General features: G+C 44.1%; 1 protein-coding gene across 1 annotated transcript in view; it reads right to left on the reverse strand.

The window, feature by feature from the left end:
- Nucleotides 1-24,971, reverse strand: part of ANKRD6 (ankyrin repeat domain 6) — a 170,616-nt gene that overhangs the window by 10,659 nt on the left and 134,986 nt on the right. The window contains exons 4-8 of the mRNA XM_026654154.2: nt 14,681-14,779; nt 10,836-10,934; nt 5,431-5,529; nt 4,426-4,524; nt 2,554-2,652 (exon numbers count right to left, since the gene is read on the reverse strand). Coding sequence (XP_026509939.1) covers nt 2,554-2,652; nt 4,426-4,524; nt 5,431-5,529; nt 10,836-10,934; nt 14,681-14,779 — 495 coding nt within the window. The remainder of the gene's footprint in view (nt 1-2,553; nt 2,653-4,425; nt 4,525-5,430; nt 5,530-10,835; nt 10,935-14,680; nt 14,780-24,971) is intronic.

Genomic DNA, 24,971 nt, shown 5'->3' on the forward strand with positions numbered 1-24,971 from the left:
TCTTGGACTGCATTGCAGACAACTTTTTATTTCAGAAGGTTGAAAAAGCTACTAGGGGTGAAGCTGTTCTAGACTTGATTTTAACAAATAGGGAGGAACTCGTTGAGAATTTGAAAGTAGAAGGCAGCTTGGGTGAAAGTGATCATGAAATCATAGAGTTTGCAATTCTAAGGAAGGGTAGAAGGGAGAACAGCAAAATAGAGACAATGGATTTCAGGAAGGCGGATTTTGGTAAGCTCAGAGAGCTGATAGGTAAGGTCCCATGGGAATCAAGACTGAGGGGAAAAACAACTGAGGAGAGCTGGCAGTTTTTCAAAGGGACACTATTAAGGGCCCAAAAGCAAGCTATTCCGCTGGTTAGGAAAGATAGAAAATGTGGCAAAAGACCACCTTGGCTTAACCACGAGATCTTGCATGATCTAAAAAATAAAAAGGAGTCATATAAAAAATGGAAACTAGGACAGATTACAAAGGATGAATATAGGCAAACAACACAGGAATGCAGGGGCAAGATTAGAAAGGCAAAGGCACAAAATGAGCTCAAACTAGCTAAGGGAATAAAGGGGAACAAGAAGACTTTTTATCAATACATTAGAAGCAAGAGGAAGACCAAAGACAGGGTAGGCCCACTGCTTAGTGAAGAGGGAGAAACAGTAACAGGAAACTTGGAAATGGCAGAGATGCTTAATGACTTCTTTGTTTCGGTCTTCACCGAGAAGTCTGAAGGAATGCCTATCCTAGTGAATGCTAATGGGAAGGGGGTCGGTTTAGCAGATAAAATAAAAAAAGAACAAGTTAAAAATCACTTAGAAAAGTTAGATGCCTGCAAGTCACCAGGGCCTGATGAAATGCATCCTAGAATACTCAAGGAGCTAATAGAGGAGGTATCTGAGCCTCTAGCTATTATCTTTGGAAAATCATGGGAGACGGGAGAGATTCCAGAAGACTGGAAAAGGGCAAATATAGTGCCCATCTATAAAAAGGGAAATAAAAACAACCCAGGAAACTACAGACCAGTTAGTTTAACTTCTGTGCCAGGGAAGATAATGGAGCAAGTAATTAAGGAAATCATCTGCAAACACTTGGAAGGTGGTAAGGTGATAGGGAACAGCCAGCATGGATTTGTAAAGAACAAATCATGTCAAACCAATCTGATAGCTTTCTTCGATAGGATAACGAGTCTTGTGGATAAGGGAGAAGCTGTGGATGTGGTATACCTAGACTTTAGTAAGGCATTTGATACGGTCTCGCATGATATTCTTATCGACAAACTAGGCAAATACAATTTAGATGGGGCTACTATAAGGTGGGTGCATAACTGGCTGGATAACCGTACTCAGAGAGTTGTTATTAATGGTTCCCAATCCTGCTGGAAAGGCATAACGAGTGGGGTTCCGCAGGGGTCTGTTTTGGGACCGGCTCTGTTCAATATCTTCATTAACGACTTAGATATTGGTATAGAAAGTACGATTATTAAGTTTGCGGATGATACCAAACTGGGAGGGATTGCAACTGCTTTGGAGGACAGGGTCATAATTCAAAATGATCTGGACAAATTGGAGAAATGGTCTGAGTTAAACAGGATGAAGTTTAACAAAGACAAATGCAAAGTGCTCCACTTAGGAAGAAAAAATCAGTTTCACACATACAGAATGGGAAGAGACTGTCTAGGAAGGAGTACGGCAGAAAGGGATCTAGGGGTTATAGTGGACCACAAGCTAAATATGAGTCAACAGTGTGATGCTGTTGCAAAAAAAGCAAACGTGATTCTGGGATGTATTAACAGGTGTGTTGTGAGCAAGACACGAGAAGTCATTCTTCCGCTCTACTCTGCTCTGGTTAGGCCTCAGCTGGAGTATTGTGTCCAGTTCTGGGCACCGCATTTCAAGAAAGATGTGGAGAAATTGGAAAGGGTCCAGAGAAGAGCAACAAGAATGATTAAAGGTCTTGAGAACATGACCTATGAAGCAAGGCTGAAAGAATTGGGTTTGTTTAGTCTGGAAAAGAGAAGACTGAGAGGGGACATGATAGCAGTTTTCAGGTATCTAAAAGGGTGTCATAAGGAGGAGGGAGAAAACTTGTTCACCTTAGCCTCTGAGGATAGAACAAGAAGCAATGGGCTTAAACTGCAGCAAGGGAGGTCTAGGTTGGACATTAGGAAAAAGTTCCTAACTGTCAGGGTGGTTAAACACTGGAATAAATTGCCTAGGGAGGTTGTGGAATCTCCATCTCTGGAGATATTTAAGAGTAGGTTAGATAAATGTCTATCAGGGATGGTCTAGACAGTATTTGGTCCTGCCATGCGGGCAGGGGACTGGACTCGATGACCTCTCGAGGTCCCTTCCAGTCCTAGAATCTATGAATCTATGAATCTATGAATCTACCCTAAAGTCTACCCTAAAGAGTTGTGTGTGTGTTTGTATAAAATAATCAAGCATTTTAATTTACTTAATAGGTAATGTCTAAATATTATCAGCCAACATTTGAAAAATCTGCAGAAAATATCTTTGAAACATTAAGATAAAGAATCAAAGTAATTCTACCTGTACTTACATTGTTGACAATTGACCCATCAGCCCCTGCTTCCAGTAAGAGTTTGACCACCTTTTTATGATTTAATGCAGCAGCTACATGAAGTGCAGTATCGCCAGCCTGAAATATACGAAGTAGAATACAACATGCTAGCGGACATCTTTGATTTGTATGTACTGTATTTCCAGTTTCCTTGTGCCCCTTTATGGTTCATAGGTCCAAATGTAATTACACGACAACTGAACTTTAATAAGGGCTGATCAACAGAGGCAGACTAAGATTTGGGCTAAATCACATCATTTTGAGGAAGGCAGTGAGGGTTGGAATTAGCCACATTCCTATTAAATTAACTGATCCATGAGAATGTGCTCACAGAGGAAAATTATGCTGGAGACCCAAAAGCGCTTGGCCCAAATATGTCCGCAAATGCAGGGGTGCAACATTGCTGAGGGCAGAATGTTATGGTGTATCCTCCTCTGTGACAGTTTTATAGGTTTGATTATCTGGACTTTGATGACCTAGTGGTTATGAACATACGAGCCACTTCTTGAGCTTGACAAGCTGGAAAATGAGCTTGGATAAACTGCAACAAGACAATTTGGTTTTTACTTGATATGTTGATGTTTCTTAAAACAACTCTTGGAACATAGCTACCTAAGTGGCTACACAGTATATACATGGTCAGAGCACTAGAGCATTCACTTCACCTCTAGACATGTACTGCAAGTACAAATGAAAAACAACTTGGGTACCACTGAACACATGCAACCACAGATAACACATGCTTGCCAGCAACAATTTAGGAGAATCTGGGACTGAAGACAAACATGTTACAGGTCAGCTTTAGGCTGTCTGAGTAATATTGTGGAGTACAGGCAGAATGGTTTCTGCTTGCACCATGCTAATCCTAGTCAATATTATTATTCAGTAGCTCACAAGCAACTAAATTCATCCCCCAAAACAAAATTGCATATTAATGTATGAAATTGCATAGCCAATTTAATGTGGCTGAAACCCATTCAATTTTCTGTAATATTTTCCATTTGAAAAACAACATTGTACATACAAATCAGAAAATATAAGTATGATCCTGCACCATGCCATATACGGAAAGTGTCTCAGTAACATTAGATGGTTTGGTAAAGTACCATATAATTTACTTTCCTTAGCAGATTTATTAAAAAAAATTTTAATGCACTAAACCATTCTGTTGTACCACCCAGCTAAGCTGTTCAGTAGGAGCATCATTCAATTGTTTCCCCTATAAAATAAACCTGAATGGTTAGTCCTCATGTAGCTTAATCATTCCTTTGTACTTAACACAAGTTTTCCTTGAATTTTCCACATTTTTGCTTCCCACTAAAGCAATAAGGACCGGACAAATAGAGAATATACCACAAAATGTTAAAAAAAAATGTCATTTATGTAGCATCCTAAATCACCTTACAAACATTAATCAGTTCTGTCTCACTACGCCTCTGTAAGGCAGGTAATATGATCCCTATTATACCGAGGAGTAAACAGAGACACAAAGAGGTGAAGTGTCTTGCCCGGTGTCATCACTTCTAGTGACTCCTGCTCTAACCACTAGTTCACTTCTCTTTCCCATTTAAAAAAAAAAAACAGAAATATATTTCTATACAGCATAATAAATAGAAAATGTTATAAATTAGAAATGTAAATGCAGCAACATGTTCTGAAATGATAACAAACCACGGGCACACCATTTCTTTAAGGCTATTCTTAGAAGCCCAGGCATCTTTAGATTACAGTGAAATGCACATTAAAAGGGAGTATTTACAGTGGGCCCCATATGCGATCAATGGTCCCTCATTTCAATTGTTAGCCTTATAAAAAGGGTGCCTGGCTGCAGTGAATAGTTCATGCACTGACCTGGTTCTTTTCATGGACAGAACAGAAAGCACTGAGGAGTACCCTAATGATGGGCAAATGATTATAACGAGCAGCAACGTGCAAACAGGTATCTCCTGCCTGGAAACAGAAACAAAGCTCTAAGCATGTAGTCACAATAGAAAAGCTAATGCTTGTCAGGGTGTTTGGGGATGAAATAAGCTATTTAACACTGAACTGGAGATGTGGTGAATGACATAGAAGCATCTTAATTGTTTTGGGGGGTCAAATGGCTTAGCTGCTTTATACTAATTTTTACCTCTGAATCTGTATGGAAAGCCAGTGAAACCAAATAACTGTTTCTGCTGTTGTACAATGGGGAAGTGCAGAGGATGTATCTCAAGGAAGCTATGGAAATTCTATAATGGATGCAAAACGCAAGGCCTCAAGCATTTAGAATACTGTGCTCTTTTGCAGGCTCTGCTGTGTTTAAACTCATGTATATCTAGCTCCAATTTTTTTTGTTTTGTTCCTGTTTTATGCCAGAGCCCCAATAAAGAGAGGAAAGCAGTTTGAAAATTCAAAACTATATGAAGTTCTTTGGTTTGATAGACCCCACACAATGCATAGCCTGGAGGAGTGTCTCTGAAGAATTTCCTTGGACTCTTACGGAACCCTCTAAAGATTTCCACTTTTCAAACACAGGGGAGGACTCCACCTGCAGACTTCTATTACAGTATTCAGGTGGGGCCATCCTATGTCTTCAAAATGAGCAACCAAGAATAGCTTGCGGTCAGGTGCATGTAACAGCAGAAAACAATGTATACATTTTTCATTTTTCTATCCCCCTCCCCCTTCAAAACGGTTGTAAGTAACACCTTTATAAGTCTTATCACAAAACATTTTTAAAACCCACTGTTTAGTCATTTTGTTATTTTTCTCCCAGTCCTCATAACAAACAGAAAGGCAAAGTTTGATATTTTGAAAGCTGTATTTCCAGAAGCTGAAACAGAATAATCATTTTTAAAATTTGTTTTTTAAGCTTACATTATTTTTGAGATCTGCCCGAGACCCTCCAAGTAACAAAACACGAGTACTTTGGGAATGGCTATTTTGGCAGGCCAAGTGCAGCGGTGTGTTACCTGCCTTAGGAAAGAGACAGAAAAATGCAAAAGCCATCTTTAGAAAATTGACATAAATGAAAAAACAAAGCAAGCAAACACTACCACCCCATCTCAATAAACAATGTGTCTCATTGCAGGATTTTAAACTTATAAAACTGTAAATGACTTCTGATCAGTCGCCTATGAAAAGTGAATTTGTAGCCTTGTTCCAGGCCACATCACAAAACCTACCCAAAAATATTGTTGGTGTTCTCAACGAAAAACTAGCTATGGCCTGAATGGGCATGGAAACAGAGCTACCCTCTCTGCCACAGAGATGTTTCCTCCAGGACACAGCAGAGGCAGGTATTGGGAGTTGGGGAAGTTTGCATTGTCACTGCCGGTGTTCAGAGAGCAAATGGGAGACTTCCATTTCCAAAATTATCAACTATTGCAGAGCATCAAATTCAATTAATATTTTAAAAGCACCTAATTTAAATAAATAAAACTCCCCATGACTTGTTAATCCTCAGTACATAGCCCCTCTTTCATATCTGGTAATTACATTGCCTAGATGACACTTTATTTTCCTAGAATTTTTCCCAAACCAATGCACTTAATTGGTTGCAATCACCTAAAATTTAACATTTTGAATTTAAAACATGTAACTATGAAACAAAAGATCTCTTGAAAGAAAAATTCCCTTCTCAAACTCAAAGCAGATTCTCTTCCTATCAGCTTCCCAGTCCTAACCAGGGAAAGCAGGTGCATCTTACAGCACCATGTCCTGGAGGTCTCCACATTCGTGCTCTGACAAAACAAGGTGGAAGTGAATTCTAGACCTCAGGATCTCTCATGGAATGCCCTGCTCTCCTGTTTACACCAGGAGGGGGCTGTCAGCTCACATATGCATATATGTGCGTCTTTGTGGGCACGGTGTGAGTAAATTTGCACATGGGTTCCATCTGTCTTATAAATGTAATTCCTGTTTCTTTGCACAAAGAAACATGCTGCTCCGTGGCTTTGTACTTTAATTCCTGAACGAAAGTATGTTTGAAGTCCTGTGGTCTGTTAGATAATCAAGGGTCAAAGCTATTTCCAGTCTATTAGGGTAGTTATGGAAATCAACACATGCATATATAATGGGGGCAGAGTGGTGGTTTTAGGCTGTAGAGAGCTTGTATGTTTACAATGCATGAAAGTCTTCAGGCAGAAATAGGAAAAGAATTTGGTGAGTTACTAAGGGTCCAGAGAAAAGCAAAGATGAGTTTTGTTACAGGTGGAAGTTCCCATGTGGACAAGTTTGTGCGTTTATTCTTCTGAAGGGCTGAGGGGCCTGAGAGTTTAGGTCTTGTCTACACCAGTGAGGCAGGGTTATTTCATACTAACCACAATTTTTTGTTTGTTTGTTTTTTTTTTTCAATAAAATGGTCTGTGTCCACATGACACAATTCTTTTTCCAAATTAACTGGCTAGTTAGTGCAAATTGGACAATCCACTTTGAAAGTGGCTTGAGTTCATTTTGGAGTAAGTTAGTGCAGAAGAAGGTTTGTGTGGACACATCTGCATTCTAGATTAATTTTTCAGTCCCTCCAATGGTATCCCTGACTGCATTGCTTCAGTCCGTTCTGGCTGACAGCAGTTTGAAAATGGGCTGACTTGCAAAAGACATATGAACCCTGGGATACGAGGAAAGGAATCCTGGAAATTTGCTGCTGTGAATCCCAAGTCACAGAATTCTAGTGGCTTCAGGTAGGTATCCTATAATGCACCATCAGAAAAATCCCAGAATACAGAGTCCAGCAGCGGGACAAAGCACCATGGGATACCTGCCTGATATGCCAAGAGCTTATTTCAAAAGAAGTCAGTGCTGCGTGTGCACACTGATTAAGAGGGAAGTGTGTAGTAAAAGCTAACCATATGGATGCAATTATTTCAGAATAGTTATTCCACAGCTGTTAATATGCACAAACTTAATCCAAAAGCACACACCCTCGCACGCATGTAGACAAGTCCGTAGAATATTTGTTTTGTTGGTCTTTGTCGTTGAGCCTGCAATAGGTTTGCTTGGATCTGAAAATGTGATCATCTCAAGTAAAAGGATTTTAGGCATTATCAGGCTCCCTGCTTCTTGTTCATTCTCCCAATTATCCGCCTTTTCATGTCTCACCTACTGCTCAAACACCAGTCACCGCTTGCACATTTTGAATTGGAAGAACTCTTAGAGGAGTCTTAAGTCTTTGATTCAACATTACTATGTACTGCAGTTCTGAATACAAGTCTCTGAACTGTAGCAGGCATTACAGATTTTTTTTCTCTGAACAAAGTTAAATGTAGAGATTTTTTTCCCCTTGGGTTATTCTCTGAAGAGCCTGTCCAGTTCTTTCATTATTAGCTGTTAGAAGTGTAAATTCGAACAGCGAGGCAGAGAAATGAGGCTGCAGCACTTTGGTAGAAATTCACAAAAATTACAGAGGGAGCACAGGGAGCTTAGAGCTCATACAGTGGAACTGGCTCCTGCTCCTACTGAATGGCAAAACTTCCATTGACTTCAGTGACAGGGACTGGACTCAAATTGTACTGATTTGGAAAAAGACACCTCTGATTTCCCAGCCTCCTAAGTATGAACTGAAAGGTACAGACTGTTCACGGATGTAAAAACGCTAGTACTGATCTCACAGAATAATGTTTATCAGACTAAGGATTTTTTGTTAAGCCAACTTGTTTGAAGACAGCAACCTGACTCTCAAATTTGGTTGCCAGACAAGAAAATATGTCTGTCCTAACATTTTGGATCAAGAAAGGAGTATTTTCAGAAATTACTTGTGTTGTATGTATATTATTGTCCCTCCCCTCAAATGCAAGCTGTTGATCTGAACCTGACCTGCACTTAAAATCTTGGGTGGACTGACTGGTGCATCCCACTTAAGGCTGGAAATGAAAGCTAGCCTCTAATCCAGGGGTAGGCAACCTGCGGCACGTGAGCTGATTTTCTGTGGCACTCACATTGCCCAGTTCCTGGCCACCGGTCCGGGGGGCTCTGCATTTTAATTTAATTTTAAATGAAGCTTGTTAAACATTTTAGAAACCTTATTTACTTTACATACAACAATAGTTTAGTTATATATTATAGACTTATAGAAAGAGCCCTTCTAAAAACGTTTAAATGTATTACTGGCACGCAAAACCTTAAATTAGAGTGAATAAATGAAGACTTGGCACACCACGTCTGAAAGGTTGCCGACTCCTGCTCTAATCATTGTCTCTTTATAAATATCAGTGGATGGCACTTGTGTTCAATCCTATACCACAGGGAGAGCGCATATATGATTAGCCACATGCTCTTATCCTGAAATGCAACATGAACTGAAACTAATCATGAGAAGGAATTAAATAAAGTAGCAGTCTGGGTAGGCAAATAATCCATTTCTTCTGCTGTTTGGTGGCTTGTATAAATTAATTGAGTCTAGAGGCCAAATCCATTCTCCTCCACAGGGTAATGTGTCATTCAGTCAAGACACCCTGGATTCTCAGGTGTAGGTCAGCAGCTTGTAGACTGGCAATAAGTAATTAGCACTTGTCAGGTTGTCCTGGCTGCCAGGCAATCTGATTTTTTCTAGTATGAATGTTTATAACAGGATCTTGTCAGAGCCTAAACCCTGACTACTGCTATGCTTTGTATTTTGTCATGCTGTTAGCACCACTGTGTTGAATCTCCAGGAGCATAAGAAGTTGAGAAGCATCCAAAGAAGCCAGCTTTGATGAAGTGAAAATAGGATTGAATTGTTAAGTAAAGTTAGGAAAATTCTTTATTGCCATTGGAAGCAGAAGCAGGGCGTGTGCATGTTTGAACACTGACATGCTACTCTTTGGGTTCTAACAGCGTGCCTTTGCCAACCTACTGTATTCATACACTTTTTAAGAGAGGTCTGTCTCAGAATGTCTTGCAGTTTATGCATCATTCATAGCTTTTATGCAGCATTCATCCTTTTAGTTAAAATCTTCTAATGCACATGGCACCCAAGTAAACAGAGTAGCAATTCTTACATTAACACACACATTCACTCACACTTTCATGGTTCTGGATGTTGGAAAAAGTTCTATTGCCTGATATTTGTAACTCTGTGAGTTATCTAAAGAATGTCTAATATACATAAATATGAGCATCTGGAAATGAAGCGATGCTATAAATCAAGTGAAACAGCATCATAAAATTATTTTGTTTACAGATTACAAAGTAACCATAAACAGTCTGATTGCATATGGGGGCTGTTCCTGTCCTATGTTAATATAGTATATAGTTTTACTCATACTCATTTTTATACCCATGTGTCCTTTCTTCTCTTTTCTTTTCTCTGTTAATATTCATTGTATAGTTTAGTTTTACAGATTATAGTTCTTTTGAACTGTTGGCTCATTTCATAGGTTTATAGACATGTTTACTGAAATTGTATGGAGCATTTTTTAAAGGAAAATTACAAGATAAAATAAGTATAGTAGCTCTAAATTCCTGTTGCCTGTAACAACACATAGTGATGTCCATGCAATCTGACTGCTCAACTGGCTGAACATTCCAAACCCTAATTTAACGTATATTGCCCCTTGCTGTTTTTCAGATTATTCCATTAACCTTTTGACTAGTGGGTGGGAAAAAAATCTCCCAAGGATATTTCATTTTGATCTTAGTAAAATTGTTTATGCCATGGTATATTGCACCAATTTAGAATATAATTTTACAGTCCTCACTTGGTACCCTATGTTTGTGTTATAAAATATCTTGTTTGCAATTCTGGTGGGTCATATATTCAGTTCTCCTGAATTGAGCATAAGATATTATAATACAAAGAGAGAGACACTTAAGAGTTCCTCACAAATTTTTAACAAGACTAAATCCTGGTACATTAATGGAAAGATTATAACAAAAGATATACTGTTTTCCTTCTTTTGTGGTTTATGTGTTCATTTGACTGTAATTTCTGAGCAATTGGATTTTAATGCTATTTCCCTATTAGTTCAATTAATATTCATTTTAATCATGCCCATTACAATGAATCCACTCAATATAAATGAGGACACAGTAGAGGTTTCCATAAGAATTCCAGTGTTCTTCAGCCATAATTAATGTATCATTCAAAGTATTACTGAGCGCCTCCTGTGTCAGCTGTCAAAAAACAAAATTTCCTAATGTTTCTGGTGGAATTATCCAGGCATAATTAATTCAAAGAGAATGAGAAATCCCACTAGGAACTGGACCACCACCTGTTAAGAAATGCCATTACCAGAAATCACCACCAATGAGAAACAGCCATTTTACATCAGAACTGAAAGCTCTTTCTACATGCATCTCACCTTGTTTCTGGCAAGAACATTAGCTCCTGCTTTAACGAGCAGTTTGGCAGACTGACTGAATCCATGCCAACATGCTTCATGAAGCGCTGTATTCCCATCCTGAAGAGCACACACACAAGAGCAGCAGTTTAGGGTGTTGTGTCCACACATACAGGAATGTTACATTCAGAATGTAGGTGCTGTAACCCTGTTTGGGCATTAAAAATCGTTTCCCTTTTCTTGCTATCTAATTCTGTTTGGGGTTAGGCATATATATGCTAGACTGAGACTTAAACAACTTCCATGGGCATCCTCCTACTTTCAACCCTCCCTGCCTCTACTTCATCAACCCCTGAGTTTCTAACCAAGCATAACATTATACTGACGTGTGTGCAGTATGTGCTCCATTGCTTTTCAATGGTTAGAATTAGACCTGTTCATGTGTTTGTGATTGACTTGTCTTCCAGTTGCTGTCACAGAAACACTATAAGCCCTAAAGATAGTGACAGCTAATCAAGAATTGTCCTGTAGTGACCTGTATTTGGAACAAAAGGTGATGGGGATTCTCTATGAAGTTCCATACAGTATGGTTTAACTGATGACTGTGGTGGTGTTTATATAGAATCATAGAAATGGAGGGCTGGAAGGGACCTTGAGAGGTTATCTAGTGCAACCCACTGCACTGAGACAGGACCAAGTAAACCTAAATCATCCCTGACAGGTTGTGCAATCTGTTCTTAAAAGCCTCCAATGATGGAAATTACACAACCTCCCTTGGAAGCCTGTTAGAAAGTTTTTCCTAATATCTAACCTAAATCTCCATTACTTCTTGTCCTCCCTCCAGTGCAGATCAAGAACAATTGATCACCATCATTTCTATACCTGCTCTTAAAATATCTGAAGACTTATTAGGTCTCCACCCTCAGTCTTTTCTCAAGACTAAACATGCCCAATTTTTTTAACCTTTCCTCATAGGTCAGGTTTTCTAAACCTTTTATAATTTTTCTTGTTCTCTAGATTCTCTCCAGTTTGTCCACATCTTTCTTAAAGTATGGCACACAGTACTCCACGTGAGGTCTCACAAGTGCTGAGTAGAGAAGAACTATTATCTCCCATGTCTTACATACGACACTCCTGTTAATACACCCCAGAATGATTTTAGCCTTTTTTTGCAACTGCATCACACTGTTGACTCATATTGAATTTGTGTTCCACTATAACCCCTAGGTCCTTTTCAGGCAGTACTGCTGCCTACCCAGTTATTCCCCATTTTGTAGTGGTTTTTCATTCCTACATGTAGTACTTTGCACTTGTCTTTATTTAATTTCATCTTGTTGAATTCAGACCAATTCTCCAATTTGTCAAGGTTGTTTTCAGTTCTAATCCTCTGCTCCAAAATGCTTTCTACCCCTCCCAGCTTGGTGTCATCTGCAAATTTTGTAAGCACACTCTCTACTTCATTATCCAAGTCATTAATGAAAATATTGCTTAGTACCAGACCCAGAACTGGCCCCTGTGGGACCCCAATAGATACGCTCTCCCAGTTTGACAGGAAACCATTGATAACTGGTCCTTAAACCCTATCATTCTCTAGGTGCTTTCAAATTGATTAACAATTTTTTCCAGTATCTTTCCAGGTATCAAAGTTAGGCTGACTGGTCTGTAATTCCTTGGGTCCTCTTTGTTCCCCTTTTTAATGGTAGGGCAGGGGCGGGCAAACTTTTTGGCCTGAGGGCTGCATCAGGTTTCGTAAATTGTATGGAGGGCCGGTTAAGGGAGGGGGTCGTGGCCCGGCCCCCACCTCCTATCTGCCCCCTACTACCCCCCTTGTTCCCTGACAGCCCCTCTGGGACCCCTGCCCCATAAACACACCCTCGCTCCCTGTCCCCTGACTGTCCCCGGACCCCCGCTGCCCCATCCAACCCCTCCTCTCATTCCTGATGGCCCCCCGGGAACCCTTCCCCATCCAACCACCCCTTCTCCCTGTCCCTTGACCGCCCCCAGAACGGATTCCCATGACTGCCCCCTGCCGCCCCATCCAACCCCCCTTCCTTCCTGACTGCCCCCGGGACCCCTGCCCCCATTCAACCCTCTGTTTCCCCCCCCGACCACCATCCACACCCCCGTCCCCTGACCACCACCCCGAACTCCCCTGGCCTCTATCCAACCCCCACTGCTCCCTGCCCCCTTACCACGCTGCCTGGAGCACCAGTAGCTGGCGGCGCTACAGCCGCGCCACGCCACCGCCACCACGCAGCACAGAGACCAGGTCAGGCCAGGCTCTGCAGCTGCGCTGCCGCAGGAGCTCACAGCCCCGCCGCCCAGAGCATTGCGCCTGCGGCGGAGCGAGCGAGCTGAGGCTGCGGAGGAGGAGAGACAGCAGGGGAGGGGCCAGGGGCTAGCCTCCCGCGCCAGGAGCTCAGGGGCCGGGCAGGACGGTCCAGCGGGCCGTAGTTTGCTCACCCCTGTGCTAGGGGAACATAGGTACTATGTTTCCTCTTCTCCAGTCCTCCGGGACCTCAGATGTCCTCCATGAGTTCTCAAAGATAATCGCTAATGGTTCTGAGATTGCCTCAGATATTTCCTTAAGTACCTTAGGATGAATTTCACCAGGCCTGCTGACTTGAATACATATCATTTATCTAAATATTCTTTAACCCATTTTTTCCCTATTTTGGCTTGCTTTCCTTCCCCATATATACATGGCAATGGGTTTTTACACTGCATAGCTGAGAAATGCAGTGAATTCTCACCAGTGCACATACATTTGTGCTACAGGACTGAAGGCAAAAAATAAGATCTGGGGGTGAAAAGGGTATTCAAATACCATCCCGGAGAGGGGTAAGGGTCCTATCATACTTTTTGCTTTCATTTTGGTGCTGGGTCTGCAGACACCAAGGAAGTTCAAGGGCTGGGGAGAAGACTCTCCCGAAACTTCATACAGGTGGCTAGTGAAGCAATCCCCATGGAAGGCTTTTGCTTTATAGTTTTGGGTGTCTCCCTCTAAAATGTACAGCCTAGAACTCAGCTTCTGACCTAAGCAGAGAAAGAGTGTGAGTGTGTGTATGTCGTAGATATTTGCTTTTATTAGTAGCCTTATCTAAAATGTGGATTAAATAAAATCTGAAGTAGAATATGAGCTTTCGCGTATAGACTTACTTAGCTCATGTTTTCTCTACAGTCCAAAGCACTTCCTAGAGAATCAATATTGCAGCACTACCCTATGTATTGTTGCACCCAGAGTACTATTTAATTCGATGCTCTATCTGATCAGTCCAGAAATATATTGGGAGTCAACTTGACTGGGTAGTGGTACATTATGTTACCAAGCAACAAGCCCATCACTTTTTACTGCCCTATCTGGACACATATATATTACTTAGTTGGCTAGCAGCACCTCTGACTATATCAGCTAAATCACTTCCAGTTGCAAATGACAAAGAAATAATTCCCTGCCTAATGAGCCAATGAGTAATGATAACTCTGAGGAGGGATCAACACGGTTCCTTCACAGACATTCAGTTCATATCTTTACTTAACAAATAGCACTGCTCAGCCTCCACTGGACTAACTACATGCTGCCTCACTAGCTGGCTGATTCCCAATATGTTTCCTTTGAAGCCTGTGGTCTTTATCATATTGCCATCATGAGGAGAAAGTCAGACTCCTGGCTCAGAGATGATCAACTTACCAGTATGTCAAATGTGAGTAAAACAGGAGTATAGTTCCAAAGGGAAGTGGGGTTTCTTATCTGCATAATTGCTATTAAATTGTTTACTCCAGAGTAAAAATTCTAAACAGCATATTCCAAAGAATGCTAATATTACAATCTAGTGCAGTTATTATCCAACAGGTCATCTCATTACCTTGTCTTGTCTGTCCAAAGCACACCCCTCTTGAATGAGAGTTGCTATTACATCTGTATTTCCTACAACAGTAGCCCGGTGCAAGGCTGTCTGATCACCCTGTAAAAAGAAGCAATTTATTTTAATCAGTGCCTGTCCCACCTAATTTTGACTCCATATAAATATACACACACACATACTTTATACAGATATCATACACATGTCCCATATACTGAAACTATATTTACATCACACATATCATTCAAATACTGGTTATTGTTGAAAGCAATACCAATAAACTACAATCATTAAGGTTTCCAAGAGTAATGGAACCATTATATGGTTTACTATTGCAGACCAACAGTTTACTACCTTTAATTCCTGAAAACACCCACAGCTCATTGTTATAACTTCTCACAAGAAGACTATACCAGATGCAATACGGGGGTTACTTAGCACCTAGTTTTAAAATTATTACAGCACTAATAGATAGCCATTTTAACATATTAATTTTGGCTCCATACTTCCAAGGACTCACAATATCTGTAGGGAAAAAAAAGGGCATAGAATTAAGGTCTCTTAGGCCTGGTCCACACTAACCCCCCACTTCAAACTAAGGCCTGGTCTACACTAGGCTTTTATGTCGACTTTAGCGCCGTTATATCGAATTAACCCTGCACCCGTCCACACCAGGAAGCCATTTAGTTCGACAGAAAGCTCTCTTTAAATCGATTTCTGTAATCCTCCCCAACGAGAGGAGTAGCGCTAAATTCGACATGGCCATATCGAATTAGGCTAGGTGTGGATGGAAATCGACGGTAATAGCTCCGGGAGCTATCCCACAGTGCACCACTCTGTTGACGCTCTGGACAGCAGTCCGAGCTCGGATGCTCTGACCAGCCACACCCCCGGGAAAATTTGAATTCATTTTCATTTTCCTGTCAGGGCAGTTTGAATCTCAGTTCCTCTTTGGACATCGAGGGGAGCTCAGCAGCAGTGGCAACTATGCAGAGCTCTCCAGCAGAGATGGCCGTGCAATCCAATAGAAAGAGGGCCCCAGCATGGACTGATCGGGAAGTCTTGGATCTCATCGCAGTGTGGGGCGATGAGTCCGTGCTTTCAGAGCTGCGCTCCAAAAGAAGGAATGCTAAGATCTACGAGAAGATCTCCAAAGCCATGGCAGAGAGAGGCTACAGCCGGGATGCAACGCAGTGCCGCGTGAAAATCAAGGAGCTGAGACAAGGCTACCAAAAAACCAAAGAGGCTAACGGACGCTCCGGATCCCAGCCCCACACATCCCGTTTCTACGAGGCACTGCATTCCATCCTGGGAGCGGCCGCCACCACTACCCCACCCCTGACCGTGGACTCCGAGGATGGGATCATGTCGGACATGACAGCGGACGGGGAAGAGGAGGAAGGAGATGAGGAGGACGAGGCAGTCGACAGCGCTGGCACCGCTGATTTCCCCGACAGCCAGGAGCTCTTCATCACCCTTACCGAGATCCCCTACCAACCGTCCCCATCCCTTACCCCGGACACAGAATCAGGGGACGGATCAAGCAGTAAGTGCTGTAAACATGTAAACATTTATTTAAAACAGAACGGTAATATTTATACTATTAACAATGTATATTTATAAAAGTGCTGTAAACTAGTAAAAAAATAATCAGGTACAAAACAGGAATATTTACAAAGGTAACAAATGGGTTTTCATGATTTCTCTGTCTTGGGCTCTTCTCAATTTAGTCCCAAGTGTTTTAAAAAATTTTCACAATGTCCGTTACTCCATGATTCCCAGGCCCAAGACGCTCCACTCCATAGTCCCAGTGCACCTACGCGAAAATCCGGTCAATGTGGCCGGGGATCGACGAGAAATCCTCGTAGGAGAACTCCTCGTAGGTCTCGTGGAGGTAGAGCTCAAGCCTGTTGATCAGGTTCCGGGGTAGGGCGATCTTAGTGGGCCCTCCGTGGTAGCAGACATGTCCCCTCCATGCCACAATCAGGTACTCGGGGATCATGGCCCGACATAGCATGGCGGCATACGGCCCCGGTTTTTGCATGCTTTCCCGCAGCATGCGTTCTCTCTGGGTGTCCGGGATCCTCAGGAGGGTGATGTCGCTCATGACGCCCTGCTTTGAATTAGGGAGGGGACTGTTAGTATTGGGACTTTTACAGCCACGCGGTGGAGGGAGAGGGGCAGCATACAGGGATCTTTCCCTGGGACAGCCGCGAGGGGGTGGGACAGGGGCAGAGTTGATGCTGTCCTGATTGCTGGCAGCAGAGACTGGCATTGCTTTCAATGTGAAAGGAGGCCAGTGCTACTGCTGGAGTTTTAAGCAGCCACAAGTCTGCGGCTTACCATTATTGCCCGCTCCAGAAGTTCAGGTCTCCAGCCACAGTTCTCTGAACAGTCCAAGACCTCCGCAAGTCCACAGGCACTGAAGGCGACGGCCGAAAATTCGACCTTGTCCTGAGTGCGCATGTGAGAGGTTCAGTGCATGGTCTTGTTCACAGAGAAAGACTAGGTTCTTTGTATACAATTTCATTTATCTGTCTCAGGAATTCACTCCCTTTTTAAAATTCACACAGACACATCTGCGACTGTCTCCCAACCCAGCCTGTCAGCACACTCCCAGAGGCTAGCGCAGATTAGGCGGAGGAAGAAGAAGACGCGTGAAGACATGTTCACAGAACTAATGGGCTGCTCCCGAGCCCAGGCAGCCCAGCAGACACAGTGGAGGGAGAACTTGTCACAAATGCACCGAGCAGTCATGGAACGGGAGGAGAGGTGGCGTCAGGAGGACCAACAGGCTACTGAAAAGCTGCTTGGACTAATGAGGGAGCAAACGGACACGCTCCGGCGCCTTGTGGATGTTCTGCAAGACCGGAGGCAGGAGGACAGAGCCCCGCTGCAGTCTATCTGTAACCGCCCTCACCCGCCACCAAGTCCCACACCACCCTCACCCAAAGTCCAAAGAAGGAGGGGCGGCAAGGGCCGTTAAAACTTTCAATCAACCCCTGCAGACTGCTCTAGCAGTAGAAGGCTGACATTCCCCAAAATTTCATAAGTCCTTTCCTACCCACCTCACACAAGCCCCCGTCCAAGTTTCACCCCCCACGTTTCATGTCTGGTTCGCAATAAAATGTTTGTTTCTGTTCATTACTGTTTCAGTCAGGTTCTTTTGAGGGAGAGTCTGTCTGGAGGGGGGGAAGGGGCTTGGTAATTGGACAGGACAGTCACCTTTAGCAGGGTACAGAGGCGGTGTCAGGTCCAGCATCAGGACACATAACCAGTGCAGTCACTGGTTACCCTGGTCAGTCTGGGAGGTGCTTTTCATGTTTTGGGGGGGGGGGGGTTGCTCTGTGACTTTGTGGCGGGGGAGGGCAGTTACAGATCTTATGCAGCGGTCCTTATCCTGGCTCACAGATCCACGCAGCAGGGGATCTGTAACCCTACCCCCCCTGCCAGAAAGTCACATAGCCGACACATACACACAGTCCCCCCCAGGAGTGCTGGCAGGCTCCATTGAAATAACCAGTCCACCAGTGCGGAGCCTGTCATTCCGGGAGTTTAGAAGTATCATTTGCATCAGAACACTAAACCCGCCCCCCGCCACAGTCTGCGTCCCCGGTTTAAAATATTCCCGCGAAAACAGCAATACAGACAACGGTGTTCATTAAAAAATCGAAATGATTTTATTTTTTGGGAAGGGGAAGGGGGTGAAGGTTGTATGTAACTGGAGAGGATAGTCAAAATGGACTGGGTAAAGAAACGGGGGCAGGTTCAGCTTTTCTGTCCACAAACTGAAAAGTCACTGGTTGCCCTGCTCACTCAGGAACCTAGCTTTCAAAGCCTCCCGGATGCACAGGGCGTCCCGCTGGGATCTTCTAATGGCCCAGCTGTCTGGCTGGACGTAATCAGCAGCCAGGCTATTTGCCTCTAGCTCCCACCCCGCCATAAAGGTCTCCCCCTTGCTCTCACACAGATTGTGGAGCACACAGCAAGCTGCAATAACGATGGGGATATTGGTTTCACTGAGATCACAGCGAGTGAGTAAGCTTCTCCATCTCCCTTTGAGACGGCCAAAAGCACACTCCACCACCATTCTGCACTTGCTCAGACGGTAGTTGAACAGTTCTTTTTCTGTGTCCAGGGCGCCAGTATAGGGCTTCATGAGCCAGGGCATTAGCGGGTAGGCTGGGTCCCCGAGGATGACTGTAGGCATCTCCACATCCCCAAGAGTTATTTTGTGGTCTGGGAAGTAAATACCTTCCTGCAGCCGTCTAAACAGACCAGAGTTCCTGAACACACGAGCGTCATGAACCTTGCCCGGCCATCCGACGTAGATGTTTGTAAACCGTCCCCGATGGTCCACCAGTGCTTGCAGCACCATTGAAAAGTAGCCCTTTCTATTGATGTACTGGCTGGCCTGGTGGTCCGGTCCCAGGATAGGGATGTGAGTCCCATCTATAGCCCCACCGCAGTTTGGGAATCCCATCGCGGCAAAGCCATCTATGATGACCTGCGCGTTTCCCAGGGTCACTACCTTTGGGAGCAGTACCTTGACGATTGCCTTGGCTACTTGCATGACAACAACCCCCACGGTAGATTTGCCCACACCAAAGTGGTTCGCGACTGACCGGTAGCTGTCCGGCGTTGCAAGCTTCCAGAGGGCTATGGCCACTCGCTTCTGGACAGTGAGGGCTGCTCGCATGCGGGTGTCCTTGCGCTTCAGGGCAGGGGACAGCAACTCACAAAGTTCGAGGAAAGTCCCCTTCCGCATGCGAAAGTTTCGCAGCCACTGGGATTCATCCCAGACCTGAAGCACTATACGGTCCCACCAGTCCGTGCTTGTTTCCCGGGCCCAGAATCGCCGTTCAACAAAATCCACATGCCCCATTGCCACCGTGATGTCCTGGGCGCTGGGGCTCGTGGTTTCTGACAGCTCTGTGCCACTCTCCGACTTCAGGCTCTCACGGCGGTGCCGTAGCCTCCTCGCCCGATTTCTCTGCATCTGCCTCAGGGAAAGGTGTATGATAAGCTGCGAGGTGTTGAGAACGGCCACAAGTGCAGCGATGGTCGCAGCGTGATCCATGATCGCAGTGCTGTGGCGTCCGCGCTGTCACTGACCAGAAAAGTGCGCGAACTGATTTCCCGCCGGCGCTTTCATGGAGGGAGGGAGGGCGTTAGTGACGGACGGATGACGACAAATTTTTTTTACCCAGAAGGCATTGGCGGCTCGACCCAGAATTCCGATGGGCAGCGGGGACTGCGGGAACTGTGGGATAGCTGCCCACAGTGCACCGCTTCCAATATCGACGCTCGCCCCGTTAGTGTGGACTCACAAAGTCGAATTACTGTCCTTAGTGTGTCCTTAGTGTGGACACACACGTTCGACTTTGCAATATCGATTCCACATATTCGATTTAAGTAAAATCGAATTACCCTCGTAGTGTAGACATACCCTTAGATACGCAACTTCAGCTACATTAATAACGTAGCTGAAGTCGAAGTACCTTAGTTCGAACTTACCGCGGGTCCAGACGTGGCAGGCAGGCTCCCCCGTTGACTCCGCGTACTCCTCTCGCGGAGCAGGAGTACCGGCGTCGACGGCGAGCACTTCCGGGATCGATTTATCGCGTCTAGACAAGACGCGATAAATCGATCCCAGAAGATCGATTGCTTACCGCCGGACCCGGAGGTAAGTATAGACGTACCCCTAGTTGTATCTCATCACATTGGTCTTCCACGATCTTATCTTTGTTCGTTCTCTGCAGCTATTTTGAGTCTGTGGTGCTAAAACGAATTCCATGATCTCAGCCACACAGTGAGAGAGAGAAGACTTCCACAGTACCATACAGGAGACCTGGTTCTGATTACCAGTCAGAGCCTTTCGCTTCCCAGACTGGGAATCCTGTACAGTCCAGCTCACCTACATAGTGTTTGCCAAAACACATGAATAGAAGAAATGTGGAATGTATACAGACGGGGAAAGTCTGGAGACAGCGAGAAGTAATAATCACAAAAATGACTTGTCTGATACAATCAATAAGCAGATAATGACAGACTTCAATAAAACACTAAAAACTGAAGATTACCATGTTTTTGTCATACTTGACTGCAAGAATTTAGATCCAGATAACTGAATATAATTGGGGTAATTGAATAATTGAATAGTTTGCTCCTATACAGAGAGTGCTAGACAACTGGCAAATGAGTTATAAATTGCTCTTAAGGGGGCTGTTTTTTTCTACTGAGATTGAAGACGTTATTAATTTCTACAGCAGTATTGCCAACCCCAAGCATTCAAAAATGCTCCCAATAAAAGATGAAATTGGTTTAAAATCATGAGGCTGATTTTTAAAATAATACATTTTGGGTTAATTGTATTTCTTTTCTGTGTTTTGTGCCTTCAGGGCTCATGTTTTCAAGCTTTTCTCCACTACCATGAAAGCTAGAATTTTTTTTAAACAAACGCTAAGATTCTCATATATTTACATGGCTCCATGATCTGAGGCCTTAAGAAAAACACCAAGTATCGCAAGAGTTGGCAACACTGAGTATTTTAAATATGTCTGAACTCTTCCATACTTTCCTTAAATTAAAGCCAAAATAAAAAAAAGTAATCAAACCCCCCTAAACTGAAATAACTCTAAAAGACTATATCTCATTACAATTGTATGGGTCATGTATTTATTGACAACTATTATTATGCAGCAACCACATGCTCAGAGTCTAACTGACTGCCATATTTGTGATCGGAATTTTCTCCAGGTCAGATTGGCAAAGACTCTGGGGGGCGGGGGGTTCGCCTTCCTCTGCAGCATGGGGCACAGGTCACTTGCTGGTTTGAACTAGAGTAAATGGTGAATTCTCTGTAACTTGAAGTCTTTAAATCAAGATTTGAGGACTTCAGTAACTCAGCCAGAAGTTATGGGTCTATTTCAGGAATGGGTGGATGAGGTTCTGTGGCCTGCAATGTGCAGGGTGGTCAGGCTAGATGATCATGATGGTCCCTTCTGGCCTTGCAGTCTGTGAGAGGATTCAACAATGTCACAGCATTCTAGGCTGCCACCGATATTGCTAATGCAGCATATTAATTTGAGTAGTATGAATTATGCACAGACCAGTTTATCCTAGCATTAAAATAGAAAGAAATCCGCCATTTACTATTGCTATGACATGTTTACAAGGGCAAAACTGTGAAAGACATGATAATAAAGTATACAGTGAAACAGCATTTGCCTGTGGTGTAGGAAGCTGTGAGAACTCTGGTGACTATGTATGGTTACTCCACCTTAAAGGTCTGAAACATTCTGTGTGACAGAGTTCAAATGGGAGACAAGAATGGAATAGACCCAGTGTAGCTTTAAATAAGGATCTTCTCATAGTGCTAACTCAATTCATTTTTGTTGTTACAGTATTTTTTCTTATTTCTATCCTGACCCAATTAAAGTAATTGCAGTTAATTAAACAGTCATTTAACTTATTGGCTTTTGGGAGATAACAGCTACTCCTGTGTACATTTCACTTTTATTAAAAATAAACCAAATAGCTGAAAAGCAGATAACCTCACTTTTCACGGCTGCAGCAGCTGAGCCTGCTTGGGACCAAGCCATTCTCCAAGCACCCCACTCTGCCACCAGGCAACATGGGCCAGCTTGCTTAGGTTGTCTCCAGGTACTGTAGTGAGAGCATTCTCCAAACACAGAGTACTCACTGAGCAAGGCATTGAAGGTTGGATCACAGAAATGTAAGTGCCACATCTGCTCAGATTTGAATTAAACTATGACCCTAATCATATTCCGCTCAAAGGCACAAAGAAACTAATTTTACTCAAAGGTTCTCAGTCATTTGCAGGACGCCTGATATTATATGAGACTTCTCCTTGAGTTATTGAGCACCTCAGAGATATATATTATACTGACTACATATATTGTTTTAACCTGTCTCTTCCCCCATTTGTAGAATTCTAGTGAAACTATTTTGTCTTTTAGGACAGAGCTAATATCAGGATGCCTTTATATGGTCAACTGCAAATTTTTGTTTGGTTGCTTTATTTTGTGCATCAGCTTCTCTCTGCAAGTGCAGAGTCTGAGCTTTCAAAGCAGTGTAATCACTGACTCACATTTCTCTTTCTGCATTTACATTTTTCACATTGCTATTTTTTAATAAAAGGAAGAGATAGGCAATGTCTCCAAACAGGACTTGCCCGAGCCCTGCTTTTAACAGTGTGCATTGTAGAATGCGTCACAGGATACTGTTCTGGAGATTGTGAGAAAAACAATACCTATAGTGCATATTGATTTTGCAGACAATCAATTAAGTGTATAAATCTGAAGCAAACACTTTATGATCTTGTTTGTAAGTGACTTGCTTACAAGGGAGTTTGCAGACAACAAGATCAGTAAAAATGAAAAAAAGAACAACAGTGCTGTTATACAGATGTGACCTTTACCACTATGATGGAGAGGAGATTTGCCTGAACTGAAACACTTAGGAGCTAGATTCACCAGGGGACTGAGCATTGCCACACCTAAGGCCTGGTCTACACCTAAAAATTAGATTGGCCTATCTACATCGCTCAGGGCTGTGAAAAATTTCACACTCTCTGCGACATAGGTCAACCTACACCCATAGGTGCAGGTAGGTCAGAGGAAGAATTCTTCCGTTAACCTAGCTACTGCCTCTCGGAGAGGTGAATTAACTACGGCGATGGAGAAACCCTTCCGTCAAGGTAGGAAGCATCTACATTACAGTGCTACAGTAGCACAACTGCAGCACCATGTCTGTGCTGCTGTAGTGTAGACATGGCCTAACGTTTAGGCACCTTGTCAAAGTAGAGGGATCTGGCCTGTCCACTTTTCGCCCCGGCCCCGGCCCCCTGCCCCTCCTCTTCCCCCTGAGGCCCCGCCCCCGGCCAGGCTGGAAGCTGGAGCCTGGCTTGGCTCAGAGGCCTGGGGAGCCTGGGCAGCTGTGGACCCTCCACCTGCCCGGGGTGTGGGGGCCCGAGAGCAGCCCCCGGCCCGTGTTCCCACTCCTTGGGGCCCCCCCCCAGGGCAGGTGAAGGTGTCCGCAGCTCCCCAAAGCTGCCCAGGTGACTCTTACCATGGCCTGGCTGTGGCTCTTCAGCCCGAGGCCCTGCCCCCAGGCCAGGCCAGAAGCCGGAGCCGGGTTATGCTAAGAGCCACGTGGGCAGCTGTGGGGAGCTGCGGACTCTCCATGTGCCCTGGATGGGGGTCTTGGGGTGGGAACACGGGCTGGGGGCTGCTCTCAGGCCCTTCACCCAGGGCAGGTGGAGGGGCCTGGGCTCCCTAGCCGGACTCCAGCTTAGCTGGTGGGTGAGGCCTCAGGGGCAGGGCCTAGGAGGGGGTTGGGCCTCATGGCCCTCTCCCTCTTTTAGGAAGAATCCATCATCCCTGCCTTGTCTCCTAGTGGAATTCATAATCTTGAGTTTGGGACCCAGGCTCCCTATACAATGCAAGAGGAGAGTTAGGCACCTAAGAATGGGATTCAGAACAGCCAGCATGCTGAGAGGGAGCTACATAAGCCAGCCACCAGGAAATGCCGGGGAGAGGTGTGTGGCCTAAGCCCCATTCCTCAAGGGGAGTTAAACCAGGGGGAGGTACCTATTTCCACTCAGGATTCCCAGCCATGAACCCACTCCTGGGTGTTCCCAAGCCAGGTTAGTGTTTTCTCATGAAAAAGTGAGGAGGAGGTGGTGCACTCCTAGCAACCTTTTGTCCACTGGCTAAAACTCTCAGCCAGGATGTTGGAGAACCAGGTTCAAATCCCTACTCTTGAACTTGAGTCTCCCCTCTACAAGAAGAGTGCCCTAATCACTGGGAAACAGGTTATCCTGGGGCAAGTGTCTCTCAGCCTTTCCTGTTGAAGCTGTTCCACTTTGTATAAATAATTAAATGTTCACTGGAGAAGGGGACTTGCACGTGCACCTCCCAGGGGAGAGCCCAAACCACCGGTCAATTTTCTCTCTCCCCCCCCACCCCCAAGGAATATTTAAAGTATTTTTATGCAATGGAACATTCCCAAAAGGAGAAACTGAGCAAGCCCTGGGAGGTGGGAAACTCAAGACACAAGTTCAAGACCCTGCTCCAGGAAGGCAAAGGGGGGATTTAAACCAGAATCTCCCACATCCTGGATGAGTGCTGTAACCACTGGGCTAAAGGCAGCCACCCTTGCTCAGAGCACAGCTACCAGACTGGACCCTGAAGGCAAGATAGGCAAGGGAGCACCTAGTTTGTAAATCCCACTCGTGCTTCAGCATGATCTAATCAAGGCACTTCACTTC

This window comes from Terrapene carolina, unplaced genomic scaffold (assembly GCF_002925995.2).
Source record: "Terrapene carolina triunguis isolate 2854851 unplaced genomic scaffold, T_m_triunguis-2.0 Scaffold42, whole genome shotgun sequence".
NCBI lineage: Eukaryota > Metazoa > Chordata > Testudines > Emydidae > Terrapene > Terrapene triunguis.